This window comes from Liolophura sinensis, chromosome 9, assembly GCF_032854445.1.
Source record: "Liolophura sinensis isolate JHLJ2023 chromosome 9, CUHK_Ljap_v2, whole genome shotgun sequence".
NCBI classification, from domain to species: Eukaryota; Metazoa; Mollusca; class Polyplacophora; order Chitonida; family Chitonidae; genus Liolophura; species Liolophura sinensis.
The window spans coordinates 17,453,829-17,476,540 of NC_088303.1; the positions used below are offsets into that span (position 1 = coordinate 17,453,829).

A 22,712-nucleotide genomic window follows, 5' to 3' on the forward strand; every position below is an offset into this window, starting at 1 on the left:
CGAGTTTTAAATTATTTAAAGGCTACACCACCTTAAAGAGAAACTATACCTTTTTTAGATTTTTAGAGCTGTATTATGGAGACTTCATGGAACAGTTTTGATACCATGGTACAAAACGAATGAAACCATTGTTTAACATCACTTAGCAAATACACGTGTATGTCTTTGTATAACTGAAGTGTCCTCAAAAACTAACATTTCTGTAGTTTCTATACAGTTTGCCTGATGTAACGTTGAATGAGGCTGATGCGACATCTGGTCATGTATTTACAGGCAGTATTTCTAAAATGAATAATGAGTGGATTGTGTCATATGACAGCTACATGTTTGGGTGGACTTCTCGTTTCCTTTGTGGCATAATGTCATGTAATTGTGAAAGTGACAGAAAAATTTCATTTCCATTTGATGCTATCGAACTTGCAATAGTGGTGTAAATACTTTGATACAGTGATAATGTTATAATATAGGAAAACAATCCAAATGTTCTTATAATTTAACATTTTTTGAGGAAATGGAGCTTTTTAAGAAATAAGGACTTTATTCTGTTCACTGAATATGAATTGTGATAACTGCAGTTAAAAGGAAGTTTCAGTTGCTTTTGGAAAAGTTTACGTGGAGTGAACTTCTTCCTGTTTAGGCTTCACTCTTGTTATGAATACTAACATTTCTGTATCCAGTTTTCCTTCATTCATTTCCAGCTTTGACGAAGTTTAATTTTTGTCTTGCTCTGTACAGACCAGCTTTTTTGGTTTTGTGAAACCTAACTTTTTGCCATCAACCATTTACATATACCCCACTTTGATAGCGTGATTGTACAATACTTCCCTTAATGTAATCACACAGTGTGCAAAGAGATGTATGTTTGATCAAAATCAGGAAATAAATGAGCAGGAAATAATGAGGGTTGTATACAACATAACGAGATTTTAATGATAACTGCTGATTCACATTGAAATTATATCTGACCTTAAGAGGAAATGTGTATAAATGCATGCTGGTACAAGGCAAACAAGTGTCCAAGTGGCATATGTACAATTTATGTGCCTGTATATTAGTATTATTATTATTATTGTTATTATTATTATTGTTATTATGCACCAATGCAGTCGCTGTGAGTTCAAGTCCAGCTCCGGCTGGCTTCCTCTCCGGCCATACGTGAGAAGGTCTGCAGCAACCTGTGGATGGTCGTGGGTTTCACAAGGGCTCTGCTCGGTTTCCACCCACCTTAATGCTGGCCGCCATCGTATAAGTGAAGTATTCTTGAGTACGCTGTAAAACAACAGTCAAGTGAATAAATAAATAAATTATTATTATGTTTTTTAGTGGTAACAGGTACATGTGTATGTCAAGAGTAAAAAGGTATTTGCACTGTGTGGGTGATAAAATATGAATCAAACCTCATAAAACTTTAGTTGTTACAAACAAAGTTGTACAAAAATGATTAGTTTTAAAGAATTCTTCAAGACTGGTTTCACCAGAACCAGGAATATAAATACTATTAAAATTGATGAAGGACTTTCCCTTTTGTTTTTAAGTGACATGCACACAAAGTGGAAGACCCTTGCAGCTTTGGAAGAACTTGAGCCATGTCCTGCACTTTCGCCTTGCAAAGATTCTACATTATGTAAAGTAAGGAAATCATGGCTTGGAGGTGGTGTACATACCTTATTTAATTGACGCGAGTCTGATTAAAATCAGATCATATGTATATAGATCGTACAATCTGACGCACTTTCTATGCCCGGCAGGGATGTGTCTTTCAGCCAATCACAGACACGCTGCTCGAAACAAGGCAGCTGTCATGGATAGAGCCCAAGCTGGGATTAACTTACAGAAGGTCACGAGTCATGCAAGATCAAGCCGCAAAGCACATCATATCATTTTATTGTTGTTGTTGTACTCCCATCGGCCAGTTACTTCACTATGACGAACTTAAATCAGCAGAACAAAGACTCCTTTGAAGAAAAGCGATAGTATGTTAAAGTTTTCTGTGGCGAGTACACCCTGTTGCCGAGCCAACCTACTTTCACTGCAGGGAAATGGGAATTCCCCTGTTTTCCGACAGCTATCGACTGTTCCCAGGGAAAACAAGCTTTTTTGTTTACGTCTCCTAAGTTCACCGCAGGTCACTGAAATTGCAGGGGATAGAAAGTGTGTCAGATCGTTGCTGGCAAAGCCATATACAAGAACGAACCGATTTTAATCAGATTGTAGTTTAACCCTTCCTGTGTCATTCTTATATGCCTGTGGTACATGGATTGTTAAAGACACATTGTATTAGTGTTTAAGTTTTAAAGTGGGTGAAATTTGACAGTTTTTCATATTGCTGCATGTTCTATGAATTCATTTTGTGACCTCACAGATAAAGTAAAAAAAATGCTTCCCTGCATATTAAAGTATTTCCACAATTTTTGTTGGCCATTTTCCGTGCAGTAACTGCTTCAGATATTGTCCAATTTTGATAAAGTTTGTAAACCGTCTTTCTCTCTTCCCTAAGTTCGCAAATTTAGCATGAGATACACACTTTCTGAATTAGCTTTTGTTTTTGATTAGCTATCCAAACATATTTTGCCATTTGAGTTATTTTATAGCGGAATATCAGACAAATGTTTCGTGCTGTTGACATTGTGGTTTCAAAACTAACTGAACCTCTATTTCACATGTTACGACACTGATACATGAAAGGTACCAGCTACATGTATTATTATATGAAATAACATGTAAGTAGCTGGGAAGTAAGAGACCATTGATGTCGAGTGCTGGAGTCGATATGTTTAATTGACATAAATTTAGAAGTTGATGGGTAATTTTTAATTTGTTATACATTTGCTAGTATTGGCATCAAATTGTTATATGTATTAAATAAGATGTTGTTATCCGTAAGCAGTTGCCTTGTTCGAGCACAGAAAAGCGCCTTTCTGCAACACACCAGCATACACACTTTCATATCTCTGTTACCTTAATTCCTCAACCTTGTTGCATATGAAAGAGCAACTTTTAGTGCATTTCATGCACATTTTTCATATGATTTTGGAGACAAAACTACATTAGTTGGATTGGCCAGATTCAGGGCTTCACAAAAATGTAATTTTCTCAGTCAACACAACATAATGCCTTCAGAAAATGATTGAATAAACACCTTGCAAACTTGGGAAAGGGCTAAAGAATTACAGTAATCTTGATTGTAGGTGTTCAACGACCCGATACATGGCCACATTGAACTCCACGCACTGTGTGTCAAGGTTATTGATACGCCACAGTTCCAGCGCTTACGCTATATCAAGCAGCTTGGGGGATGTTACCTGGTGTTTCCAGGGGCATCACACAATAGATTTGAGCACAGCATTGGGTAAGGCCTTTAGTTGATCCACTTCAATCTTATGTAATAATAAAACCTTTATTCATTGAAGGTAACAGTCATTATGCACAAAACTATTTTTCTCCAAGGCCTTCACTAACAAAAACAAAACAGTTACAGTCACAAAAGCAAAATATGACTGCTGCCCCGCAACTGTCCCAACCAGCAGGTGAGGTCGGGTAGTGGGAGATGACCAATACTGACCCCCTCCTGCCCACCTACTGGCTGGAACCCCTGACTCACATGCACAAAGCACAAACCAGGTGAGGCCTCATTCCCATCCCCTGTTTGGTGTGTAAGAGTGTTGTGGAGACTTGGCCTTAATAAAGTTTGATTAACATGATTGTGTGCAATTCCCACTGGGTCTGCTGAATCCGGGGGATGGATAAAGGCCCGCAGACAAAATCACTGACAGACAAAAACCCCGGTAGACAAAATCCCCGGCAGACAAAATCTCTGGCAGACAAAATCCCCGGCAGACAAAATTTGATCAGTATCAAGGGCATTTGGAAAAGGAAATAAGTTGTTTGCTTCTTTGAGAAAACTTGTAACATTCTCCCTGAAGTGATGTTTCAGATTTCAATAGGTTTGTAATCAGTAGAACCTCTTCTTACTCATGCAGTCTCCATGTATTCTAACAGTTTTTGACAACATCTGAAAGAAATTGTGTCAGTTGTTCCTATCCCAGAAATATGATTTACATGCTATAGCTTAACACCTCTAAAGAAAATGGTTGATTCCAAATACTTATAGCAGTGCCTATTTCAGAGTGTAGATGTTCAAAAACATGCAGCCAAGATTTATTTTTTCAGATTTTGGGGATTAATACATAAATTTTAATTCATGCAATTAATATAGAATCTTCTGATTTAAAGTAAAAGAAAGTTAAAATATGAAGTTAGGTTCAGCAGTCAGACAACTGGAAACTATGCGTAAAAATATGTTCCTTTATTTTTTTCAGATTTTTTTTTGAAAGTGGTGAAAGGCATACAAATATTTGAAAACTGTGGTGGGCTTTAAAAGCCACACTGACAGTAAATAGGAACTCTGACATCACATCACCTTTTTGCTGATGTTCACCAGAAAGCAGAAGGAAGAAATTTTAGGAAGCATTATTTCAGTAATCTTTCACTGACAGGTAAAGCAAGTTATTCCAGTATTTAAGCGTCGTGGTTAGAGTTGAAAAAACTCCCTGTGATATCACCTGTGATTCCTAACCTGTGATAGTATGGTCCATAAAGCCCATGTTTGAATTCAAATGTTTGAGTGCCTTTAACTCTTTTCACAAAAATTTAAATGAAAGTATATTTATGTATAGTTTTATGTGATCTGTTTAGTGATGTCTGCTTTGAGTTTTAGCATTAAGATCAGATTCAGTTGATTTGTCCTATGCATCCGTGTAGCGCATATGGATCAGAAACAAATACACAGTAACTGCACTAACATAAAAATAAATTATTATTTTTTTATTCGTTTTAAGAGTATTCAAAAATAATATTTTTCTGTGAACTATAATGTGATTTGGTTCAAATTTCTAAATAATCAAAATTTTTAAACACATCTGTTATAATGAACACATAAAATGCCTGTAAACCGACTCAAAGTGCATATCTTACAGCAAGGTGATACTGTGATTCGTATAGTGGTACTACCTAGAAAAGACTTACATTTGCTTGACAGAAAGCATTCGATAATAATGTTAAAGGTATCTGAGATTGTTTTGAAAACATACGTTTACAGCGCTTGCGAGAGGAAAGTTGTTGAACCCGAGTGAAAGACTGGGGTAGGCATTGATGATAAATTTTTTGATGGAAAACACTATATTAATTGCCGTCAACAAATATTTGACATCATGTTTGTTAGACTGTCACATATGTTTTGTCGGTTAATTAAGACAATGAGGCTTTGGTTCGCAAGGGTTTTTGTCTGCCGGGGTTTCATCCGTGGGCTTTTGTCCTGGATTCAGTGTAGTATGTCAGGTACCTGACAAAGTGTGGTGGATTTCTCCTGAATCACATATCCTGCATGTCCGTATTCATGTGGTTGACCAAACACCTGTCCACCTATCCAAGTGGATGGGTGAAAAAGGAAATAAGTGCTGTTTGGACCCGTTCTTTTCAGCTCTTTTAATGAGAGGGATAAGGAAAAATGAAATCTAGACCTTGCTCAGTCTGAATGATCTCAGAAAGGGCTGTTACAGTTTCACTTTCTCCCATGAACTTTTGCAGTACATACCTTTTATCGTCATCAAGACCAATGAAGTCTCTTGTATATGTATGAGGAGGGGGTGAGGGGGTGGAAGGCTTTTGGTACAAAAAATGTGTTGGTGTTGATTATTATAACACCTGTATTATTTTTGTTTGTTTGTCACAGTACGTGTTATCTGGCAGGTGAAATGACAAGGGCTCTAAAGATGAAACAACCAGAGTTGAAGATTACAGAGGAGGACATTCTCTGTGTGCAGTTAGCCGGGCTCTGTCATGATCTAGGTAGAAATCAGAGGACATTTCTTCAAAGTTAATTGCTGACTCTTGTAGAAGGCTTAGTTGATGGTCAGGGCAGGTACATAGTTGTAAACCCCTGCTGTGTGTCTATGCTGCACAGTGACAAGTTATAAACCCCTGCTGTATGTGTGTGCTGCAAAGTGACAAGTTGTAGACCCCTGCTGTATATCTGTACTGCAACGTAACAGTTGTAGACCCCTGCTGTATATCTGTACTGCAAAGTGACAAGTTGTAAACCAGTGTTGTATGTCTGTTTTGCAAAGTGACAAGTTGTAGACCCCTGCTGTATGTCTGTACTGCAATGTGACAAGTTGTAGACCCCTGCTGTATGTCTGTTTTGCAAAGTGACAAGTTGTAGACCCCTGCTGTACGTCTGTACTGCAATGTGACAAGTTGTAGACCTCTGCTGTATGTCTGTTTTGCAATGTGACAAGTTGTAGACCCCTGCTGTATGTCTGTGCTGCAATGTGACAAGTTGTAGACCTCTGCTGTATGTCTGTTTTGCAATGTGACAAGTTGTAGACCCCTGCTGTATATCTGTACTGCAAAGTGACAAGTTGTAGACCCCTGCTGTATGTGTGTGCTGCAATGTGACAAGTTGTAAACCCCTGCTGTATGTCTGTGCTGCAATGTGACAAGTTGTAGACCTCTGCTGTATGTCTGTTTTGCAATGTGACAAGTTGTAGACCCCTGCTGTATGTCTGTACTGCAAAGTGACAAGTTTTAGACCTCTGCTGTATGTGTGTTTTGCAATGTGACAAGTTGTAGACCCCTGCTGTATGTCTGTACTGCAAAGTGACAAGTTGTAGACCTCTGCTGTATGTCTGTTTTGCAATGTGACAAGTTGTAGACCCCTGCTGTATGTCTGTGCTGCAAAGTGACAAGTTTTAGACCTCTGCTGTATGTGTGTTTTGCAATGTGACAAGTTTTAGACCCCTGCTGTATGTCTGTACTGCAAAGTGACAAGTTTTAGACCTCAGCTGTATGTGTGTTTTGCAATGTGACAAGTTGTAGACCCCTGCTGTATGTCTGTACTGCAATGTGACAAGTTGTAGACCCCTGCTGTATTTCTGTACTGCAAAGTGACAAGTTTTAGACCTCTGTTGTATATCTGCACTGCAGTATGAGTTGGAGGTTTGCACCTTGTCTGTCTCTCGGCCAGTCTGTCCATCCATCAGACATTTTTTTTGAAAACGGTCTAGCTTGTTAAGTGGAATTTTGATACATGGCTTTTTCACCAAAAGTTACAGATTAAGTTTAACTTTTAGATGGCACTGTGGTCTTTTTTGTCCAAATAATTTTCCTGACTTTTTTCTTATAACAGTTTATTCTGTTGAATTGAAACTTTGTACATTGCTTGGCCATAACACATATGTGACCCCCATATCCCATTTGGATTATAAAATTGTCATGTTTGTCCAATCAGTTTTCCAGCCTTTTCAGATGGTTCAGCATCATTTGAATTGGAACTTGATACATGGCTTCACCATGCAAAGCTGTACAGGCCAAGTTCTAAATCCCTGCTGTTTGTTTGCACTGCAAGGTGACAACTTGCAGACCAGTGCTGTATACATTTAGCTGATCTCTGCATTAGGATGGTAAACTGGTTATTTATTTTGTCTTCACAGGTCATGGGCCATTTTCTCATTTGTTTGATCAGTGCTTCATACCAGCAGTTGATCCAGAAAGTCCTTGGGAAGTAAGAATGTTGCTTTAGTTTTCTTTCTTTTTCTATGAGCCGTCTGCATATATTCACCTAGGGGTATTCTTATTGTGGTGCGCATCAGTCCGTCCTGCCATCTTTCCTTGTAAATATACTGTCTTTGAACATTTTATACCCATGTTTAAAAGACTTATGGTAAATGACCAGTGTTGATCATTTTAATGGACTTTGATAGTTTAGTTGATCATACGAAGGTGTCGTAAAGCTTTTTTTGAAGCTTTGAGTGAAATTCTGCAGGGGAAAAAAAGGCTCTATTATGACATTTATTTGTTTCTGAAAAGTGCACCTTTTTGGATGAAATTTTGGTTTCTTCATATACACAGTGACATTATAGCTTGAGAAGAACCCTACTCATTTTTTGTGGGCTTCGCCAAATTTTTGAAGGTTACTGGGGTAATTTGTGTCATATTTTGTGACAGGCTTATACATATACTACCTCTTAAAGTATCTTTTAAGGCCGAAGCAATTTTTATCAACTTTTACCATGTGTCCACTTTGTCCACCACACATCCGCTTTGTCTACCATGCATCCACTTTGTCATGTAGGAGACTTTCAGAAGCATGTGAAGACTTTAAAATGATACTTTTGATGCCAGTACGTAAGTTTTTCTGATAAGACACTAATCAGACCTCACCATAAACTTGTAAGTGGCCCTATAAGGTGGATGAATCAATCAGAATCAAGGAACATGTGTCCTTGATAAAAAGGTAAGCTTTAGATGAAACACAGTACTTCCTATTTATCCCTGCCCATAAGCTGGCCATTGTCACAAGTGTAAAAGAGAATTATATTACATAGTGCTTGCCTATGGTCTGAAGTAATGCATGACAAAAATGTGTCACCCTATGTCATATGACAAGGCGGCCATATTGGATTTATATGAAAACTCTTTAAGAATCTTCTTCTCCAGAACCACCAAACCGATTGACTTGGACACATGTGACTCCAGTTGGGTGGTGATCAAAACTTCTTAATATAAATGCATTCCATATGTAAATTAGGCTTGGGCTGGCCAATGAAAATATTGTAAAATTAGGTCAACTGTAAAAACTGCTCATTTGGACCAAACAAAAATAATTCTGAGACCTACTTCACCTCAAGATTATGAATTTCAAAGAATTATTCGTGTCCAAGTTGTGGTTTTCATATCATCGCCAAACAACTTTTCAAAATTTAACGTTCAGGCTTTGTGTAAGACTGCATAATATTTACACAAATTTTGTTACTGCTAAAAGTGGTTGTAAATTCCACTGGATTTTAATGAAACTTGTTTTAATATAGGTATGCTTAGTGTCAGGAAAATAGGAAGCAAAGTTGGTCTTGTGGATTTGTGGCCATTTTGGATTTCGTGAAATCTCTTAGTCTTTTTCTCAGCCAATAATGGACCCATTGTTGTATAATTTAATTTTATATTTTTGTAGACTAATCCTAGGTATATAAAGTTGAGATAGGCATCAACTTTCATTTATATTTTTTCAAGCTCGCCATAGGTAGAAAATATGACGTCGCAAAAAGTTTTGAATTTTGATAGGACTTTGAGGTATTTCAGGCTGCTGATTTTCAGTCTGCTCTTTGTTTTTGCCTTTGTTGTGTAGTTTTCATGAAATCAGAAACAAAAGTTTTCACAAAACTGTTTGAAAGTCTCATGAACTTAACATGGGGCCTCTATGCAAGACTGCATGAAACTAATTAATGCAGTTTACCATGCGAACAGGCATCAAGCTTGCAATAGTGTATTTTTCTGTCTTTTGTTCTCAGCTATGAGCAGATCAAAGCCACAGTATCTCTATTCTGGTGTCAGTATTAAGTAAGTGTTACCTGAAAATCTAGGGTTCAATTCCAGTATATTCCTTTTCTTTATTGTCGTGTTTTTTTCCTTTTTACCATAGTTATCAAAGTTGTAATCTCCTTATCCAACTTATGTTTTCAGCACGAGAAGGCATCAGTAGCCATGTTCCAGTATCTCTTGGACGATAATGGTTTGAAGGAGGTGTTCAATGTGTATGGATTGTTTGACAGAGACATTGAGTTCATTAAAGAACTAATCAATGGACTCCCAAAACAGAAGGAAGGCGAAAAAGTAATTAATTGTACATGTACCACTTTTCAGATAAATTCAGGTTAATAATATTTATGTTGATTAAATTAGAGTTGATTAGCACACTAGCACAGTGTAATGACCCAGGAGTGTCTCACCAATGCAGTCGTTGTGAGTTCAAGAATATTTCACTTATACAGCAGCCAGTGTTGTGGTGGGTGGAAACCGGGCAGAGCCTGGGGGAAACCCACAACCATCCGCAGGTTGCTGGCATAAATTAAATTAGAGGTATCCATTTAAACTGAAAGTATTCTGAATGATATTTCCCCATTAGCAATTAGGTGTGTAATATATTTGAAGATAAAACTTAAAATAAAAGAAAATCATTGTTTGTGTAGTTCGATGACATGCAGTATGTTTATTTTTGCTCTCTAGGACTGGCCCTGCCTGGGAAGAGGACGCAAGAAGAGCTTTTTATATGAGGTATTTTAAATAAATGTCATTACTTTTGTTGCTTAAACATACATTGTCCAGTCGGATACCATCCTACATGTCAAACAATCCTCAAATTTACCATACATATAATTAAACTGTCGGAGCAAGTCACTATACTTGGGGCCTTGGTGACAATAAGCCGACAGTAAAGGTTGTTAAGTCTATCATTAGTGGAAGACCATTTGGCTTTCTGTGTAAAGATGGCCAATAAACTGCCAAAGATTGTGGAATCATTCCAGACATTTTGGTTTTCTCCACCCATAAAACTGATAGCTATGGTAAAAGTGAAGCAATGATCAAATTAACAAAATAAAGAAGGTAAAGGATGCTATTGACCTCAATACCTCAAAGACAAGTATATTTCAGGCATAATATCTTGAAGGCATTGGTTTCATTTATCTCTTATTGATCATAAAGAAGAAAGAAGAAATACTAGCGTTAAGACCTCACATAAAACAGATGATAAAAATTAATCTACATGATGAGTGTGTGTTAAGAGTAAATAAACAACAGTTTATTTTGCGTGGTTTGCTTTTGTGACAGATTGTGGCAAACAAGCGCAATGGAATTGATGTGGACAAATGGGACTATTTTGCTCGAGACTGTCATAATTTGGGAATTCGCAATAGTTTTGACCATGATAGGTTCATCAAGTTTGCACGCGTCATAGATGTTAATGGACTGCAGATATGCTCAAAAGATAAGGTGAGAAAGTCGTTTTGACTTGTCTGACACTTGTTTAATAGGTGGCTGATATTTTTGTTCTTGAGCTGGCAATAGTGTTTGAAATGAAAACTTTATCACCTGAGTGTACCATTGCTGTGTACAAATCTGTCAATTGTTCACATCTCCAGTTGGATTTTTCTAATAAGTTCAGTAGTCATGTTCAGTTGTTGTGGCTGTGTTTTTAGCTGTATTTCTAAAACTCTGTATGCATTCTTATATGAAACCTACATTTTGTGGTCTTGCCCCAGTATTCGTTCTGTCATCTGTATGCATCTGTTGGTAATGTTATGTTACTGAACCCACCAGTTTGATTGTTTTTATTATATATGTGCTTTTGCCACACACAGGAGGCAGGCAACTTGTATGAGATGTTTCATACTCGTAAAGCACTGCATGAGAGGGCATATCAGCACCCTGTGAATAAAGTGGTAGAGTCCATGTAAGTGTTTTATTACAATTTTGATTCAAAGCCATTTGAAGTTTTAAATAAATAAATCCTGTGGCTGAAACTTAAGTATGTTTACTCCATAGTGGGGAGGTTTTGAAAGAAACTTTTATTAAATTGGAAATTTCTTAAATAAAATTTGGGTACGTTACTTAATAAATGTATTAGGAGATTAACAATATATATAATTTAATAATATAACGGTGCATTCCTGGGCAGTGTGTTCTGTATACCAATGCCCCTGTTAGTAGATGTAGACCAGTCAGGTTTGTTGTCTGGTGTCAGAAGTGGGAGGCAGGTGTGCATCCCTGGGCTGAGTGTTCTGTATATCAGTACCCCTGTTAGGAGATGTAGACCAATCAGATTTGTTGTTTGGTGTCAGAAGTGGGATGTGGCTGTGCATCCCTGGGCTTTGTGTTCTGTATATCAGTACCCCTGTTAGGAGATGTAGACCAATCAGATTTGTTGTTTGGTGTCAGAAGTGGGATGTGGCTGTGCATCCCTGGGCTGAGTGTTCTGTATATCAGTACCCCTGTTAGGAGATGTAGACCAATCAGATTTGTTGTTTGGTGTCAGAAGTGGGATGTGGCTATGCACCCCTGGGCTGAGTGTTCTGTATATCAGTACCCCTGTTAGGAGATGTAGACCAATCAGATTTGTTGTTTGGTGTCAGAAGTGGGATGTGGCTGTGCACCCCTGGGCTGAGTGTTCTGTATATCAGTACCCCTGTTAGGAGATGTAGACCAATCAGATTTGTTGTTTGGTGTCAGAAGTGGGATGTGGCTGTGCACCCCTGGGCTGACTGTTCTGTATACCAGTACCACTATTAGGAAATGTAGATATGTCAGACTTGTTGTCTGGTGCAGAAGTGGGCCCAGAGCTGTGTTTACCAGTATCTTTCGTTGGAGAAATAGACATACAAGGTGTGTAATTTGCTACTATGTATGCATTTACACAAACAGAATGAAACACTGACTGAGGTGTATTGACAAGATGCAGTACTTCATTGGTTAGTTGTGACTATTTGCCAGCTATCACACTGCCATTGCTGTTCTAGTTTCACTCTCTCTGCCCCTCTTTAATTATATTGCTACTTCGGGTGAGAAGTTGTGGATTAGTGCAGGTCAACAGTGGAAGACTGCATAGTTGACAAGTAGCACATTTTTCATTTTGTTACTATATGTTGTACTGGTCTTAAGGAGCATCTTTTTTTTTTTTCACAGGATTACTGAGGCACTGGTATTGGCAAATGATCACATAAAGTTTCGTGGTGAAAATGGGTAAAAAATCGTTTAACATCTTCTTCCAAACATAACTCAGGATCTTACCAACCATCCCTGTCAGTGTCATCATACTCTTACATGTCAACGAAGGAGTCATTTTTTTTTTCACTGTGCCTTTTGCTTCACATTCAAATTGAGGTAGAGAGATATGTTGAAGGTCCAATGAAAGGCCACAATCCTCCTTAAGAACAGTTGTTGTGACGTTACCATGCTTAAGGATTGTAGTTTACAGTCTGGCTAATGTACATTCCAAGTAGCAGTTTAACACAGTTATCATCGTAATCATGGTTTTTGTAGTTTGGAAAGCTAGCAGATAATAAGCTAGAGCAGGGTCACAAAAATACATAGAATTTGTTTCTAAACAAAGAAGAAACAAAAGTCCCATGAAAGTCCAGACAAATTCTTGACACTTTTTGTCCTCCATCAAAGCAGAAAAAAAAGGACTGGTTTACTTCTCACAGCAACAAAATCTACAAGTATTTTAAAGCGTGTAAAGATGACTCGGAACAGTATAGATAGATATTCAAAATAAAGTTTTTCAATTCAAATTTGTTGTTTTTTTGTCAGCATAATACTACCATTAATTAGTACAGATGATGTGAACAACAAAGATACCATACTGCTTCAGTTTGAATTATTCAGATGTGGCAAGCAGGTTTAATACTATATCTCTGTTCAAAATTTAAGTGACAATATTCTGTTCTAGGGACAAAACCACACTTATTTCTCTTTTTTTTTTTTGTTTACACGTAAGCTACATGCATTGTTAAGAGGCGTACCAACAAATTCCAGTATTTTTGTGAAAAAAATCAGACTAATTTCTTTAGCAGTCTTAAAGTATATTTAATTTTTACAAAAAGTGTCTTGATACAACATTGAGTGACAGTCAGTAGATTTCATTGATGACAAATCTGTGTGATATCAATTGTACAAATTTGAACTATAACTAGGTGAACACCTGGAAAGTTCAATCAGCATATCTTAAATCGGGTAACCATTTTGTTTTCAGGGAATTGAAAAAAATGTCAGAGGCTGTGGACGACATGGTAGCATTCAGCAAAATGACAGATTCCGTTTTCGAACAAATCAGGATAAGTGAAGATCCCAAGCTGAAAAAAGCCCAAGAGATAGTGAGAAAGATCCAAACAAGACAATTATACACATGTGTTGGGCAGTCTTGGCCAAAGCCAAACTTTGAGGTTAAAAGGGTGAGTCCGCAAATTAAGGTTCCATTTGATTTGTTTTGATTTGATCCCAGTTGATATTTAAACTACATATTTCACTGCTCATGATGGCAGAATAATATGTTGAAATATCGAGTCAAAATGAAGCTTTCATTTTTCAGAGTTATGCTACATATGTATTACGTGAAACTTATCACTGGATTTACTAGATTTTGATCTTAGCTTTACGTTTGGGATATAATGCCAGCTTTGGATACCAACGCATTAGTGGTTTGGTGCTTGTTAGTAATAGGCAGAAGTCTTAACATTTTGTATAGTGGTACCTCATCATAAAGCCAATGTTTAAAGGAATAACACAGCATTGTAGACATGGTGTTTGTCCCACCCCTCTAGAAATAAATGTGATATACAGAACTTATATCGTTTTATACACTGAGAGAAAAGTTTAGATCAGCTGACTCAAAAATCTGAGTTATGCAGTTGAGCTAATTCAACTCAGAAAAACGAGTTATATGACCAGATCAGCCGAGTCATGGAGCAAATATTGTTTATGTACCACATTTGCCTTTTTGTCTTATCAACCTTTTTTGATAAGGTCTATTTTTACTGTGATCCACTAGTACTATTTTTTTTAAATTTTAGTACAGTGACCACATAATATCAAAGAAAGGGAATATTTTATATTTGCCAGATCTAACACCTTGATTACTTTTAATGAAATTTATGTAAGAGTGTAAGGGCATTATATTCCAATTTGCTGGGGGAATTAATCTCTGACTTGATAGTGTAAATAGCACCAAATATTTAAGGAGGTGCATATTGCAAATTCATCTGATTTGGCCTTACTTTAATAACCTTAAACTAAGTGAGTCCAATCACATTTTAAATTTGTTTACTCTGACCTACTGGCACATGCATTAGTTACTCTTCATGCAATAAGGGGGTAAGATTGATAACTTCCTCAGGTTTAAGGTGTTCTATAATATAAGGTGTCAAAATCTTCATGTGCACCTCATTTTAATGATGCCTAGCAACATTTAATGATGCCCTGTCTATGAAGTTAACCAAAATAAAAATATTTTACACATACATTTTAATCAGGTTTATGGATGGAGGAAAGTGGACAGAGCCTGGAGGACATCTCCTTGCACCTTACCTGGTACCTCACAACTTACCTGACAAGCCATTTCTACATGTACATATATGGTAAACCCCCATGTAAGGCCCCTCTAATATCCTACAGGCTGGTATCAAACCACTGCTTCTCAGACTTCATACTGCACAGGATTACAAAGAAATCCATGCAGGTGAACATGGAAATGACAATACCATAATATTTTTGTATGGTGTTTTTATTTCTTCTTTTCTTGTACAGATTGACATTCCAAAGATATTAAGTGAACTGGAAGAAATGGTAAAAGACGACTGTAAATCACTTGACATCAACATGACGAAAGATGACCTCCATCTGCATGTGAGTTGTATCTCATGGTTGTTTTGTTCTGGCATGATGTTTTCTCTAGTAATACAGATACATACATTTTCACCTATATATATATTTTTTTTATTTGATTGTTGTTTAATGCCAAGAATTTTCCACAGTAATGGTCAGTTTTCACAGGTTGCGAAAACTGGAATGCCCAATTATACCATCGACCTTTGGCAAATTACTGGCTTTACACAGGCATCATTGACAACATATTGTCATACAAACACTGAGAGTGGGTGAATCTACGAATTTCTTACTGAAGGCCGGGATTGAACTGTTGCTTCTTGTCATAGCCATTGATTGTAAGACTTTGGTCAAGAGACTAAACATTATGCCTTGACAACTAGTAACAGTTGTATTACTTGCATTATTGAGCTTGCCCATACGTGGGAAGGTCTGACAGCCACCTGCAGATTTTCGTTGGTTTCCCCCGGGCTCTGTCCGGTTTCCTCCTACCATAATGCTGGCCGCCGTCATATAAGTGAAATATTGGTAAAACACCAATCAAATAAATCAAATAAATTATTTAGCTTGCCTGTACAAAGTACAGGCTACCCTAAGCGTCAGCATCAGTATCCAATAACAGGAAGAACAATGTTAAACTAAGTGATGGAGATGGTTTCTCAACAAGTACTGCATGTATTGAGCTCAGGGTTTGCACACATGTAGAGCTTAATAGCACAAGGGGGATAGTCCATTGTTGATTGGGTGCATATTAAATACCATATATTCCTGACCTATTGTATTGTGTATTAGAATCCACCTTAAACAAAATGTTAGGGGTGGTATCTCAAAAAGTACAACATTTATTGAGCTCAGGGTTTTGCACACATGTAGAGTGTAATAACGTGAGCGGGATATTCCATCGTTGATATGGTTTGTGCATATTAAATACCATAAATTTCTAAATTCCTGTCCTAATGTGTATTATAATGAGTTAAATGTCAGGCATAGTATCTCAAAAGGTACAGCATGCATTGACCTGAAATGACTCCAGAGGGATGCTCCATCGCTGATGCGGGGCCTCCGTGGCTCAGTCGGTTAGCGCGCTAGCGCAGCGTAATGACCCAGGAGCCTCTCACCAATGTGGTCGCTGTGAGTTCAAGTCCAGCTCATGCTGGCTTCCTCTCCGGCCGTAAGTGGGAAGGTTTGCCAGCAACCTGCGGATGGTCGTGGGTTTCCCCCAGGCTCTGCCCGGTTTCCACCCACCATAATGCTGGCCGCCATCGTATAAGTGAAATATTCTTGAGTACGGCGTAAAACTCCAATCAAATAAATAAATAAATCCATCGCTGATGCACTGTGTGCATGTTAATTAGGGTAAATTACCAAATTCATGATTTCAGTTCATTTTATATTGACCATTTTGCATTCATTTGCCTCCTACAGGTGAGCTGTTTGGTAGCCTTGCTACCTTTTGTAAGTCCTTTGAATACTGAGTTGAAAACCTTAAGGGACCGTCCATATAAATCGTTTGCATTTTCTCCAAAAAAACGAATTTGATCTCCACCCCTCATTTGCCCATTCCGTTAAAGCGATTTAAGGGAATCAAATGAATCCCCATATCGGTTGGCCACTGCGTAGTGATACATTTAAATCGTTGTGTAAACCAGCGATCATTAAAGGCTTTAAACATGATTATACACAAGGCACAACCCCAAAGAAACAAAAACAGTGGTTACACTCATGAAATCTGTTAAAAGGAAAGCTCAAGTTTCGCACTTATTTATTTTCACGATATTCCCAGAGTCTACTGATACCCAGTGTACAGGCCTAAATATGTTGTCACACATGTATGACAGATACTCCTACAGGCCTAGGCTACACCGTACATGTACACGTCTGCACAGACATAGTCAAGCTTTCAGTCGAGTTCTGGTGGCGAATAAAGGAAATGGGGCCTTTCTCTATTTGGTTAGGCGGAACAGCTGGAGTTTTGTTGTCAACTGAGCGAACATTGTTTATTATTTCTGTCACACTGCTTATCGTCTTTCCCGGTCTTTCTCGCCACCCTTCCCAGTGACTGATAAATTCTCCCAACACAGTTTGCTTACAGCCACTGGGCTTTGAAGTCATGACAAAAGTGTACATTGTACATGAATACAAATACTCCTGTAAATGGATTAGAAACTGTCTTTCTTGACTTCTGTTTCTTTTGCAAAGTAGTTTTTCAGAATGGTCTGTCAGACTGATGTCATTCTCCCGCCAAGGTAGACACGTGGTCAGTAAAGGGAAGCCTCTTCCGTGTTTGGGCACAATTGTTTTACCCTAGCGGGCGCTTTTCAAAAGCTTTATTCACATGAAAGGCAGCATTATTCATTGATGAAATGGCAGTTTTTCAACTATCAGTTACATGTAGATGTAATGTAAGAGAGGCTGTGGAGACAAGCGGTCGACAATTTCGAGACACGCAGGGTGGAGAGTTTCCTGTAAATCGTTGTTACATAACAATGGAGTCATTTGGATTCATAACATTTTGTTCAACCAAGTAACTAAAAGTTGAGAAAGCTAAATCTAAAAAAAACAACAAAAAAAAACAACTGATTCTTGTACTAATTTGGTATTTAATTTACTGTGTTGTCAACGTGTCGTGTAGAACAGATTTACATCATTAATACAGCTGGGCATTGTCCCGACAGTTCTGATCAGTGAAGCATGCCATTGTTGTTGACATTCCCTGCTGAGCTAGCGTGACTACTTGCGCCAGGCCTGCTCCCCTTTCAGCTGTTTCCAATAATCGGCTCCAAGGAAAAAAGCAAACGAACTCAACATTCATCGTTTGAGTGTTCGTTCATTTCATTCGTTTTAACCGAAGCAAACGATTTATAGGGACGGTCCCGGAGTTCAGTACCCTTTCGTTTGACCCAGGTTGGCGTTAAATCCCATACCACCAGTATTTGAGGTTGTTTGCTCTTTACAACTCTTTTGTAATAGCCATTAATGTTTACCCCAGCCGCAGTATATAACACCGAACAAAGATGGTGACAGTTAGGCAGTAATAAATTAGATGTTTTCACACCATTCATGTTGACAGTAATTTCAAGAATGAAAAATGTTATTGTAACATTTAACCAATACATATACGTTTCTTTAGCATGGGATTTAGAAACCTTAACTTAAGATTAGTTGAAATGCATCTTCAAGAAGATTTAGGAGATTTGCATGTAAACTGGTCTCATTGTTATGATGGAGTTATAACAGAGTTATAGTGGGATAAACTTTCTCTGACAGGTTGTGAATTTGGATTATGGGATGAAGAAAGATAACCCTATTGACCGTGTCCACTTTTATTCAAAAGAAAAACCAAACGAGGCAGTCAAGATCAGGAAAGAACAGGTCTGTTTACCTTTAAAACCCCACAGCTAAGTCATATTATACAAACTGTTTACAGAACTACAACACGGAGGTCATTTTCTGTACTAACATTTTTTCAAACTGCTTTGTCAGTGATACACTTGTGTTATTTAGATATGAAATTGATTTATGCCAATGTGCTAATCTGTATTTGTTGTGTTTTTGAGAGTTTCCCCAAGCAGATGTCAGAAAGCTTATTTTTCAGAAAGAACTATTGTGAATAGATTTTTACCCTTGAGACCTTCATACTTAATGGACTTGTGCTTGAGGATATGCAACTGATTAACTTTATTATATTCGTGGAACAGAATTACTCTGAACAGATTGTTACCAAACTTCCTTAGATGCTTCCTTCATTCTAAAATGGTTGAGGATGTGTGACTAATAGCTTTATATTGGCGAAACAAAACTACAGTGTACAGATTTTCACCAGACTTTCGTTGACCTTCCTTCTTGATCTCTTCATTTAAGATCATAATAACCATAATAACCACATGTACACCATACCACGTTGAACACCCATACATATTAAAACTAAGTTACCTAAATATGCTGACCCAGGAGCCTCCCAACAATGCGGTCGCTGTGAGTCCAGCTCATGCTAGCTTCCTCTATGGCCATGTTTGGGAAACCCTGGCAGCAACCTACGGATGGTCATGGGTTTCCTCAGGACTCTGCACAATTTCCGCCCACCATAATGCTGGTCGCCGTCGTTTAAGTGAAATTTTTATTCTTGAGTATGGTGTAAAACTCCAATATACATAAATAAAACTGAATTGGTTAAGGTGCTGGCTCAAGGATCTTGAGGTGTGGTGTTCAAGAGCTGTTTGTATGCAGCTTCAAATCAGGTGTTTTGTCAGCTACGGTGTACCACTGTTTTAATGTTGGTGGTTTCCTCCAAGACCATAGGTTTCCTCCACCCATAAACCAGACTGCCATCATGTGAGTGGAAGATTCTTGAGCTCAGTGTTACATACCAAGCAAATCAATAAATAAATAAATAAATGTAAATAAACTGTACAGGTGTACCTCTTCAACTAGGTATAAAGGCAGATACATCAAACTTAATACACAACACATGCATGAACATCTTATATTCATTTGCATTTAACACTGTTACTTAGCTTTGCTTTAATGTATACCTGAGGGTTGTCATCTACATTGCATGCTATTTTTGTCAACTTGTTTCCTTCATTCACAATCAAATCTTTCAGCCAAATTGAAGAGTTTGTTGTTTCTCACTTTATTGCTTACTGCTTTGTGGGTTGAACAGGTGTCCATGATGCTTCCAAATACTTTCTCGGAGCAGATTATTCGGTTGTACATCAAAAGGCATGATGGAAATCTTCTAAAGAAAACTGAAGTTGTCTCAAGACTTTTCAGCTGTTTCAGGGAGTGGTGCTCGAAAAATGGCATGAATGAAGCAAAGGTGATTACTGAGTTTTGTCTTCAAACATTTAATGGATTGATGCAGAGTAACTCACTGGGGCATTTCATATGTATTGTACTGTTAGTACAAAATTTGCTGTTAGTGTACAGTTTGTTGTAAGTACACAGTTTGCTGTTAGTACTCAGTCTGCTGTTAGTACACAGTTTGCTGTTAATACACAGTCTGCTGTTAGTACACAGTTTGCTGTTAATACACAGTCTGCTGTTAGTACACAGTTTGCTGTTAATACACAGTCTGCTGTTAGCACACGGTTTGCTGTTAGTACAGTCTGCTGTTAGTACACAGTTTGCTGTTAGTACACAGTCTGCTGTTAGTTCATTCTGCTGTTAATACACAGTCTGCTGTTAGTACACAGTTTGCTATTAATACACAGTCTGCTGTTAGTACACAGTCTGCTGTTAGTTCATTCTGCTGTTCATACACAGTCTGCTGTTCGTACGCATTCTGCTGTAAGCACACAGTCTACTGTAAGTACACTGTTTGCTGTTTATAGTACACTGTTTGCTGTTAGCCCACAGTCTGCTGTAAGTACACAGTCTGCTGGGTAATACATGTTTTGCTGTAAATACACACTTTGCTGTTAATCCATGCTTTGCTCTTAATACACACTTTGCTGTTTATAGTACAGAGTGTGCTGTTACTACATAGTTTCTTGTTAGCACACGGTTTGCTGTTAACTACACAGTTTCACTGCTGTTTTCAGAGTGGGAAGCTAGCTGTAGAGATGACATCTGTCAAGACCAAAGAAACCGCTAATGACCAGGTGACACCGTGGAAAGGCAGTGAAGGACACGCTTCTAAGTCTGTGCAGGGAAAGTGTAAAGCCAAACAGAAAATACTTGATAAATTCTGATGTTGCACTGGAACTACAAAATACAGCCACAATTTTAGTCTGAACCAAATTTCACTGGCCAACCTGTGTTGTTAAGATTTTATTTTTGTGTATTTCATGCCTTTTACTGTATAAATAACTCTTTTATGTGCACAATTGTTAGAGAAGGAGAATGCTGTTTGTTTTCCATGTTTTAGGTTATTGTGATATTGTAATATATATGGAATGTCTGCCATTTTTATGTTACAGACATAACTGTCATCGTTGTTTTCTTTAATTTTTATATCTTTTTTTTTTCCATTTCCAAACTTTTATATCTCCCAATGATTATGCCTATCTAGAGATTTGATTTCGTTTACTTTTTTCTGTTTGATTTATATGCCTATCCAGAAATTTGATTTCATTTACTTTTTTTTCCGTGTGATTACAATATTGCTATATTCGTTAGGGTAATCCATGCTCAGTTTTAATCCATTGTCACTTTGTCAAAGATTGGCTTTGTTTTATTATGTATTCTGTAATTGAAATATGTATTCCATGGAGTATTTTATCCCTTTCATTATTTTCTTTTTATTATAACCATATTATACTGTTGAATATTTTAGTTTTGAGTTTTGTTAAATTTTGTGGTCATGCAAACATGGACGGTTTAAAACCACCCTGGTTGTGTGACCATAAGTATGAAGTGCCTTGAGAAGATTTCTTTGCAAACATCAGGCTATTAGGTGCTTTTATTGTTTTCTGGGTTTATGTCAATGAAAAACAGGATATTGGCATACACAACATGCAGTTTTAACCTTAGCACACTTCATATTTCTGTGCTTTTGCAATTACAGTACATGTTTATATCCTGCCCTTACAGGATATTTTAATTTACATTTTGGGTACTAGTACTCCACTAACATGTATGTTTTACATTAAGTCTGCATTTAATACACCTTTGTTTTTTTCAAAGAGCATAGCACATGCATGTGTATTACTGTACACATGTTCAATGTGTCATGCACCATGAATATACAAAGTTTACACAGTATTCTGTGATAGGTCATAAACATTAAATACTCACTACTCTCAGTCTACAGGACACATTTGTTTTATAATCACCACCCACATAATTAAGTCATTAGTATTAAATCTGTGTCAGTGCACATGGAGTGCAATAACTTTGTAATAACTAATTTGGTGAAGTTCACTGCCAAATGGGGGTGGAGGGGTGGGGGGGCTGTGCATGGGGTCAAATCAGACTGTATGTACTCAAGCTCCATGTCAAGGTTTGCCATGTACAGTACATGTACTTCGCTGGTAATTCTGTGGAATTTTCCACCAGCTAATTGCCCAGCTGTGCAAACTATACAGTGTAGCACAGAAAGATGATTAATTGTTGATAAACAGTGGTTAGCTGGTGTAGACTTCTATGAAATTATCGGAGGTTTACTGTACCTGTATTTGGTCTCCCGGGATGGTGTGTTTGAATGAGGCTCTGGTGTGACACTATGTCAGGAGGTTTGTCAAGGCCATCTACCTCTGCATGTATTTGGCCTCCGGGGATGGTGTGTTTGAATAAGGCTCTGGTGTGACACTATATCAGGAGGTTTGTCAAGGCCATGTACCTCTACATGTATTTGGTCTCCGGGGATGGTGTGTTTGAATGAGGCTCTGGTGTGACACTATGTCAGGAGGTTTGTCAAGACCATGTACCTCTACATGTATTTGGTCTCCGGGGATGGTGTGTTTGAATAAGGCTCTGGTGTGACGCTATGTCAGGAGGTTTGTCAAGGCTATGTACCTCTACAAGTATGTGGTCTCCGGGGATGGTGTGTTTGAATGAGG

The 22,712-nt window shown here is 37.8% G+C and overlaps 1 protein-coding gene across 1 annotated transcript in view; it reads left to right on the forward strand.

Annotated features, from left to right (window-relative positions):
- The window catches only part of LOC135475924 (deoxynucleoside triphosphate triphosphohydrolase SAMHD1-like), a 32,141-nt gene extending 10,062 nt beyond the window's left edge, over positions 1-22,079 (forward strand). Inside the window, exons 3-16 of the mRNA XM_064755889.1 lie at positions 1,536-1,629; positions 3,189-3,349; positions 5,732-5,847; positions 7,491-7,561; positions 9,517-9,666; positions 10,060-10,107; positions 10,663-10,824; positions 11,193-11,284; positions 12,514-12,570; positions 13,583-13,781; positions 15,133-15,231; positions 18,478-18,582; positions 19,874-20,029; positions 20,754-22,079. Of these exons, the coding sequence (XP_064611959.1) occupies positions 1,536-1,629; positions 3,189-3,349; positions 5,732-5,847; positions 7,491-7,561; positions 9,517-9,666; positions 10,060-10,107; positions 10,663-10,824; positions 11,193-11,284; positions 12,514-12,570; positions 13,583-13,781; positions 15,133-15,231; positions 18,478-18,582; positions 19,874-20,029; positions 20,754-20,903 (1,660 nt within the window). The 3' untranslated portion in view covers positions 20,904-22,079. The remainder of the gene's footprint in view (positions 1-1,535; positions 1,630-3,188; positions 3,350-5,731; positions 5,848-7,490; positions 7,562-9,516; positions 9,667-10,059; positions 10,108-10,662; positions 10,825-11,192; positions 11,285-12,513; positions 12,571-13,582; positions 13,782-15,132; positions 15,232-18,477; positions 18,583-19,873; positions 20,030-20,753) is intronic.
- Positions 22,080-22,712: the final 633 nt, after the last annotated feature.